Source organism: Silurus aristotelis (genome assembly GCF_946808225.1).
Source record: "Silurus aristotelis genome assembly, chromosome: 3".
Taxonomy (NCBI): Eukaryota; Metazoa; Chordata; class Actinopteri; order Siluriformes; family Siluridae; genus Silurus; species Silurus aristotelis.
The window spans coordinates 17,268,947-17,278,378 of NC_139576.1; the positions used below are offsets into that span (position 1 = coordinate 17,268,947).

A 9,432-nucleotide genomic window follows, 5' to 3' on the forward strand; every position below is an offset into this window, starting at 1 on the left:
GATGCACTTGTTTTTTTGTTTGTCTTTCTTGTCCTAAGAATCTAATAATTATATATATATAAAATGAATAGGTTAATATTGGTACACTTTTACACTTAAATATTGCATAATATACTGTAATTTCATTGTGCTTTACCTGATACTGTAAATTGATCCAAAATCAGCACAATAGATTAATTAAAAATAAGTATCTATGTCTAAATAGAAAATAATAGTTCTTTTGAACCAAAATTTTCAAACAGTCTGTAATCAGACTGGTCTCAAATTGCAGCTGGCCACACTCAGTCTGTAATGTCTACCAATTGTTTATCAACAGAAAGATTTTGGAAGTCTATGTAATGAAACCCACACAAGTCATGCAACGTATGTAGAGATCAAAGGCCAATGTCAATTACTGAAATGACTGCGAAACTGAGCAATCTTCTGTAATGTGAGCTGCCTTGTCTGACTCCCATCATACTGTACATGTCAAATATTAAGCCATTTTCCTTCAAGTGCAGCTCTAACAACGGTTTGGGATTGCCAACCTGCAAGTAATTGCTGCACTAGTGTTAAGTGCTTTGATATTAAAATGACTGGTTTAAAACCATTAACTGTTCTCAGATAGCAGCAAATTTACAACTGCTTCCATATGTTGTTGGGACAGAAAACTGTGTATATGCATAGTATGTGACATAAACTTATCTGTTGTTGTTGTTTTTTTTTTTTACTACAGAATGTTTAAGAAAGTATTTTTGGATCCGTTAGCTAGTACATAAATATAACATACAAATGTAATTATAAAAAAACTCTGGGCATTATATTACATTATACTTTATATATATATATATATATATATATATATATATATATATATATATATATATATATATATATATATATATTTTTTTTTATTTATTTATTTTTTTTATTTTTTATAATATACTATTATAATATAATAACTGTTTTATTATATACTGTTCATAATATAGGTTCTGGAATCGGTGACGCAATTACACTCAATATCCACATGATGGCACTGTTGAAAAGGAAATTGATTAAAAAAAAAAAGAGGGGGAAAAAAAGGCAGGACTATTGACAATCATTAAAGTTTACAAGGAGCCTCAGTGTTGAGACATGTGTCTGAATCCTAGATATTTTGATGCCATTAAATCACCCCGACCCTTCTTGTTTATATATATTGTTTTTAGAAATTATAGGCATTTTTACGATTTTACTTCCTTCAGTTCATGTCGGGCTGAAAGATAACTTATTCATAAACATATTCATAAATATTAATATTATTTTTACCTATTGATTGCAGGCCCTTTAAAGCCAAAGACTGCATGAAGTTTGGAACCCATAGACATCTTTATATGCTGAGTTTATTCTTTTGAGAAGTTTAGCCAGGTCTTTACTGTAGCCACCTTCAGTTGCTGCTTGTTTGTGGGTCTTTCTGCAGTCAATTTAAACGCATGCTCAGTTGGGTTGAGATCAGGTTACTGATTCAGCCATTTGACCAACACATTTTATTTATTTGTCTCTTGGGTTGTTTGAATAGTATGTTGTAGGTCATTATCTATCTATAATTTGAAGTGCCACTATATCAGGTTTCCAGCATTTGAAAATAAAGTACAGTTCACTTCTGTTATCATCCCACCATCTCTGGTGGCAGGCTTCCTTCTCCATACTCTTTTCTTACCAATATTCTGGTACAAATGAATATTTTTCCACTATTGGGCAGATATTTTTCAGTCTGTTTTTTCCGTTCTTAAATGTGACTAGTAGTTGCCAGTATCTTGAGGTAAACCTTGAGGTAAACCTACATTTATATTAATGAAGGTGTCTATTGGCTGCAGATATTACAATAATATACCCACCACCTACTACACCTACACCTACATATAACTGTGTTTTTTTCCACCAAGAAATTCATTTTGTAATCATCCACTTTAGTTGTCTTGGGTGATCTTCCAGGCCTTTAGTTTTTGTTGACTATTGCATTTCCTCCTTTCAAGAATATCCTAATTTGTTGATTTCTGTTATATCTGTAATAGGATTTATTTCTTTTTTTTTTTTCAGCCTAAAGATGGCCTCCTTCAATGTATCATCATCACGCTTGAGTCCAGTATTAAGAGTTCTTATTACTGGAATTAACTGGCTAGGAAATTGCTTACCATTACATTTTCTGATTACTTTTGAGATTGTAACAATGAAAGTTCAATGTGAAAGTGCAAATTAAATGAATACATACATACAAACATGCATACATATATATATATATATATATATATATATATATATATATATATATATATATATATATATATATATATATATATATATATATATAATCTAGAAACATCTTGACAGTTGCTGGATTGCTTCTGAGAAAGCAGGCCTACTTGCAAGCAAGTTTATTATCAGTTAAATATCAATTACTCCTCAACTAGCAAGCAACAAAAGTCACAGGCTTCACAATTGTCAATTCCACCCTTCCTTTTGTATGTCTCTTTGCCTCACTGGCCAGTTAAGGGTCGAATGAAGAATGTAAGGTGGATGATGTAAAGTCTAAAGGAAACATTGTTAACACTGCAGAATTCGATAAACCTGTGCATGTACTTAAGTGATAACAATCGTTGATAAAGAAAAATTCCATGTCAGAGAAAGGAAACAGCGGCTGGTGTGGTTTGTTTGACAAACATGTTTTTGCAAATAAAAAAAAAAGATAATACAAGATAAAAGGCTTGGTTCCTTTGAACACACAAACTCCAGAGATTTTGTAATGATGACCTAATTGAGGAATTAACCAATTGTGAACTGGTCAAAAATAAAATTCCCGCAGAGAGAATATTATTTAAAAAGTCCCACCAATTGTTAATTCCTCAATTAATTTAATTTAATCTTCAGGACATGCTTTATATTGGGAAATATTTTCTTTCATAATATTTGATAATAATGTTTGGTATAAATTTGATGAGTTCTGCTTCTCTCTGAAGTAAAGTTTCATTAGTGCACAGATAATGAAATATAATGACAATATTTTTTGGCATGATAGAAATCTGTTTAATGAAATAACACCAATTTCGTGTTTGAATTAGAAGTGAATGCCACTGATGTCTTTTTTTTCATTTGCTTGAATGGCAAAAAAACATGTATGTTCAATGTTCATTGTTTGAGTTTTTTGTTTAAGTTTTCCAGATAAAGCTGGTATAAAAGTGCTAGAGGGACTTAGTCTTGTGTTTTTTTAAATATATAATAAAAAAATTATAACACAATTTCTTTCTTTTAAACAGCCACAATAAGTTATATGCCAATAACAAATAAACAACATTGTGATAGAGATTGCTTTACATTATACTTATTCTGCCATCAGTGAGACCTTGTGTTATAATGCTTTACTCAGCCTTAATAGATTCACTGGTGGAGAATTGATGAAAATCATATTTGAACCCTTATCTAACAAACTACAATCACTGCCTATCAGTGTTAGGGGCATGACAAATGTCAATGAACTCCTTTAAATGCAGTGCACTGACCACCTTCTCCTGATGCTGGACTTTATGTCCACTTTCATGATCATTTCAGTGATTCTCTCTTTCTCTCTTTCTGCCAACTATATCAATAAATTGCCCAACATCAGAAGGCACTGAAGAACAACTAAAAAATGATATGCATCTCCTGCTGCTCCCATGGCAGCCATGTTGACTTTTCTGCAGAGTTTCTTTGATCCTGCTATGCTTTGATTCACTTTTCACTCGCCCTTTTAGCTAAACATATCATTGGAATTTGACTCTTTGTCCTGACAGGCCTTGTCTTTCCTCGACACTAACACTCTTTCCCAGAGGAGGATCATATAACATAGCTGGTGTGGAATTGAGCATTTCTTCAAGAGTTCTCCTGGTTCTTTGAGTATGCCTTTCCTTTTCACTCTCTGTCTTCCCCTTTACTTACTGGGCGAAGCGTCTCACCTCTAAAAACTGCATTTCAAGGTCATGTTGATAGAACAAATGTATTGAAACTAAAACTAGCTCATGATGGTAGTAGTCATTTACATATTAGTAATTTATAAGGCATGTAAAGGTATTGAATAGCAGACATGACATCTTAGTCAACTATTCATTAGTCACTTTGAGACCTAGGACACAAACTTGTTCATTATTAGGTTTAGCTACCTTTATGTTATAGATTGAATATTTCACAATCAGTCAGTGAGCACACTGTTAATGGATTTAATTTAGCCTTAACAATAAATCAATAGCTTAATTAGTTAATGATTAGCTTGAGTAATGATGTGGCTTAATAGTTAAGACTCTGGACTATTGATTGCAGGGGGAAATTTTGACTCTCAACACAAGCAACCAGTCGGTCTTCTGATCCAAAAAATTAAACATCAACTTCTTAATATTTATCACACTGAATAAATCAAACAAAAAATATGTGTGCAAGATAAATGTAAATTCTATCAGATCTACTTATCAGCTTTTGTGCTTACTGGAATATTTAGCAGGCATCAAGGCATCAATACATTACCATGATTACAAACATTTTTAAAAACTGTTGCTGTGTTTATGTAATAAAACACAACAATACAAATAAAAAAAGCATGTTAAAATGTCCTACAAATTTTTTGTATTAGATCAGTTTGGATTGTTGCAGTGTTTGTCACTGTCTGAGAGAAAATCGGGTAAATATTTGAGCAGAAATGGTTCATATTAATTTAGGAATCTTGTATTGTAGATAAGAAAAAACCACACATGTATAATTATTGTTACATGCATAAACACATTGGCTTGAATCTTTGGAAAAACTTGTAGATATTATGGTGATCAGTGGCAAATAAAAGATACAACACAGTTAATGTTTAAAGTGAGGAAATGTACCATTTCAGGGAAAAAATAAGGTCATTTTGAATTTGATTGCTACAACACATTTCTTAAAATGTGGGACAGAGTCATATTTACCACGTTTTATGTTAACTTGTTTATCATGTTCTCCACTGCTTTTAACTACAGTCTGCATATGTCTTGGAACTGAGGACGCCAGCTGATGGAGTTTTGGGATGGGAGAGGAATGTTGTCCAATTGTCTGATTGAAATGTTTTCAAATAGTGAAAGGTTTGGATTGCAAGAAGGGCAGTTCAGCACCCGGAAACTTTTATTACCCTAATAATAATAACCATGTTTCTTTTAAAATAACACTTACTTTTCCAGCCTTTTTTTGTCCCTGTGCCATCTTTTTTAGAATGACCTTATTTTTCTTTCAAATTATACATTTATTCGGTTTAAACATTTGATAAGTTTGTATATGTTCCTACTATACCAGTAATTGTTATAAAAATTATTTAACATTATGTGAAAAAAAGCTGTATTAATTAATTCAATTATAATTTTTTTGACAGCGAGAGCTGACACATTTCATAAACCAACATCCTACTAACCACATGGTGTATGACTAATTTTAGTAAAGCACCATCATGTGGTAACACAGACATTTTATTCCATATGGCCGTAATGACTCATGGCCACAGAACAATCCCGCTATATTTCTCAGTATTGTACATTGAAAAATTTTTACTACATTTAGGTTTTTTTTGGTGTGTAACACAACACAGGAAACAGGTTAAACAGTATAGGAGTTAACTGAACCTTGCTGTTGCTTAAACCCATGTGCCAGCTTGTACTAGGATAAACAAACATTTTAGTGAAAGTTTTAGTAATTGAAAACCTTAAACCTTGCTGTGGGACGGGGGAGAGGTGCACAGTAATGGTTTCCAGCTCCAGATCTGGAACTGCTTAGGTGTAGTTGACGAGCCTCGATTAGCATGCTGTACCATTGCACAGACACACTGCAGCACTAAAAAGAGAAACCATCCTTTCTGGTTTTGGAGAAAAAATATTTTTTCCAGTGAAACTCAGTATCTTTCTTCAAGTGAATCAAAAAAATCAGAGGCAGGATTCTTTTCTTTCCTAAAAGCCCCAGCCCCATTAAAATATTTTTGAGATGCTAAACTGATAAAGAATGGAATAATTTTATTAAATGAAACTAAGAAAATGACACTTATGACACATACCTAGATACCTTTTTTTTTTTTTTTTTTTTTTACCCATGTGCATTTTCCATATCTTTGTTTCTAACCTAAGTGTTCAGCTGTAGTCATACCTTCAGTTTATTTCTGAAACCTTTTTTTTGAATATTCAAAAAGAATAATTACCTGAAGGACCCTTTAAAAAAAAAAGTTACCTGTCTTAGATGCCTACATCACCCTCTTGTGGTGAACAGCTTTGATTTTTATATAATTGAGAAGCTGAACATATAAATGAAACATCTGCTCTGACAGCACATATTGGATTAAATCACTGAGATAGATAATCATTGTTCTTGGAAATCAAGACTACAAACCAAGATGAGCAATCAGCATGTACAGTCAGAGATAATCAAGATAATAAAAATAATACAAAGGTGGTTTCCCATATAAATGATGTAGCTTTAAACTTACTAAGCACATCATTTTAACAAGTTTTTAACTAATTACTGTTGATCAAAATTATTGAGGAGGTAGGTTATCTTTTATTTCTTTAATGTTCCAGAAAATAACAGTGTTCCAGTGATTGAGAGGTTTTACATTAACATTTTTTTAATACAGACATTTTCATATTACATATCTAATAGTATTAAAGGGTACAACTATTTTATTTTATGACATGTTTAAATTTAATGTTGAAAAGGACCTTAATTGTTTTTCAACCTTAAATAAAAGGTTATGTTGAGGGTTCTTTAGATTGTTAGGCAATTTCTCCTCTTTTTCTCAAGGGTAAAGAGTTATTTTATAATATAACATTTTTTTCTAGACTTAGAAATAAACAATTTTGTAAAAATATTTTGACAAAAGCAATTGTTGCTTTTAATGAAGACAAACATAATCTTCATAGCATCATGTACACAATTTTATCTGCTCTCTGGACTATGATTAACAATGTATTATACAGGAAACTTGCAGATCTGTTTGTATGTGACCAGTTATTTACATGTTTATTAACTTTCATTCCTTTAAATCTTATTTATCTCAGGCCAAATATAGTATTAAAATAGATAAAAAAATAGATTAAAAATATGCTTTGTTATAAAATCTGCTGGAAGCTATAAGCTTTGTAAGCTTTGTAATAGCAAACAACAACAGTCATTTTTAACTCTTCCATGGTGAGTAACAAAAAATATTTGTCATTGACTAGATTATCTTGACACGGACACCTGAACCACCATATAAACCAGAGTGGCTGCTTACATTACGCTTTGCTGTCTGCCTATGAAAAGAGTTTTTTCATTACTAGCCAGTCATTTTTCAAGTACATAGAATAAGGTATGTGCCTCCTTCACTTATACTATAAATGTCAAGAAGCTTTTATTGTCATTTCAACCATATATAGCTGACGCAGTACACAGTGAAATGAAACAGAGTTAAAGACTAGTAAGTGTCCTCGCCACATAAAGTGCATCGTGTGCAACCTGGTGAAACAGTGCAAGACTGGTTAACACATTACCAAAGATAACCCCATTCACATAAATGTTTCAAATGAAACAGAGAAATATTTTCTAAGAATTTAGGTTCTATATGTTCAGGAAACCCCCCATTAAAACCTGAGCTGTGTGTATTTACCACAATGCTACATGGTAGCATGAATTAACTGTTTTTTTTGTTACTTTGCTTACATATAAGCAGGTTATATATATTTTTTAATAACAGTAGACCGCCAGTCATGATAATCACCATTCAAAAAAACTCATACAGGTTTTAGAAAGAAAGATTACACTATTACAATAACCTTTGACATGGACTACAGCGAAAAAATATTTCAAATGTCAAGCCTCTATATACAAGGTCAGTACTCTCATTTGAATGTGTAGTTTGCATTTCCGCAGACAGATCATGCTATAAGAAACTAAGGAGCAGTGAAAAGATTATCGCAGATAAGAAAGAGGAAGTAAGCGTGGTTAAGTGGTAAAAGACTATATATATTCTCACTGTGCTCCTTACTTCATAAGAGCGTGAGTGCACCCATTGATGAGGACCGGTGATGAAGTGCACTTGTTCTGTACTGCTAATCTTGTCTGTTGTGCTTTGGGCTCAATCCAGGGTCAGATGTTCTTCAGTGGGTAAGTGGCTTAAGGGTTTAATGGTGTCCTTTTTTTTTGGTTGTTTGGGATATAATTTTAAAAACTGTGTAAATAAAGTCCTCATATTATCCTCATAAAAATGACCTAAATGTGTGGTTACCATGATAAAAGAATATAAAGACATGTATATTGGTGAAAATTAATATATTATTTAGAGAATAAATATTCATGATAACATTTAAAGGACTATTATTATTATTATTATTATTATTATTATTATTATTATTATTATTATTATTATTATTATTAATTATTAATTATTTTTTTTATTAATGATAATAATAATAATAATAATAATACATTTACAATCTGTATAAATAATTTATTCAATGTAATTAAGCTTTTATAATTAAACAAACTAATAACTTATATTCATAAGAATACTTTCTCAACTGGCAAAACTATGGGCTCAGATAGATAGGATTTAAATCTCAAAAAGATGACATACCCACATAGAAAAGCATGCATTACCACAGAGACATGGTTCTAGCTCAGAGCCACACAGTGGTAAGTGCGTCATGGCAAGTATGCTGACATTGACTGAGGAGCCACATCAAAAGTTGCTTCAACATTACGTGACACCCACAGTAGCTCATAAATCCGGTGCAGGAAGTTAAAAAAAAGAATTTTACTACAAAAAGATGGAATATGTAAAATTGTAAAATGTATGTTTTCTTTTTTCTTTTCATTTATTTAGACATGTTTAATTTAAAGGTCAGGAACAAATCACACAGCATAAATTTGTCCTGGGAGAGACCAGATGAAAAAAAAAACAAGCTGTGTTACAGGACCGATTTGCAGTACAGGAGCCAGTGTGACACTACCTGGAAGGTATTGGTTATTGCACGTCCGAATACAGTGGGAAAAATCCTGTCATTTCTAACCACAATGACTATTTTAATTTATAACCCAATCGACTAAGTATTTAAGAATGTAAATCTTATATATAATAATAGACGCTTTGAGTTTTTCCTCATGATTTATCACATAATGGGTTTTGTGTAATATGAACACACCTGCTTGGTTTATGTTCTTTACAGAATCATACTGACATTCCAGGGTTCACGTTTGAATTGCCTGCACTTGATATGAAAAAGAACTATGCTTTCAGATTAAGGATGAGGCTAGAATGTACCCAAAAGAACTGGGGACAATGGAGTCCCATAAAAAACTGGAGGAATGACACAGGTAACGGTGTCTCTACATTTTGGCAGTTAAGTCTTCTAGATCTGGACTCAATAGAATATATATATTAAATACATTTTCCATTACATGAAA

General features: G+C 31.9%; 1 protein-coding gene across 2 annotated transcripts in view; it reads left to right on the top strand.

Moving 5' to 3' along the window:
• Positions 1-6,400: 6,400 nt before the first annotated feature.
• The window catches only part of crlf2 (cytokine receptor like factor 2), a 3,789-nt gene continuing 757 nt past the window's right edge, over positions 6,401-9,432 (top strand). The window contains exons 1-4 of one of the 2 annotated variants that reach the window (XM_083537897.1): positions 6,401-6,537; positions 8,023-8,133; positions 8,852-8,985; positions 9,195-9,342. In XM_083537897.1, coding sequence (XP_083394023.1) covers positions 8,055-8,133; positions 8,852-8,985; positions 9,195-9,342 — 361 coding nt within the window. In that variant the 5' untranslated portion in view covers positions 6,401-6,537; positions 8,023-8,054. Of the gene's footprint in view, positions 6,538-7,759; positions 8,134-8,851; positions 8,986-9,194; positions 9,343-9,432 lie in introns of those variants that run through there. The other variant, XR_014532985.1, reaches the window with a different exon arrangement.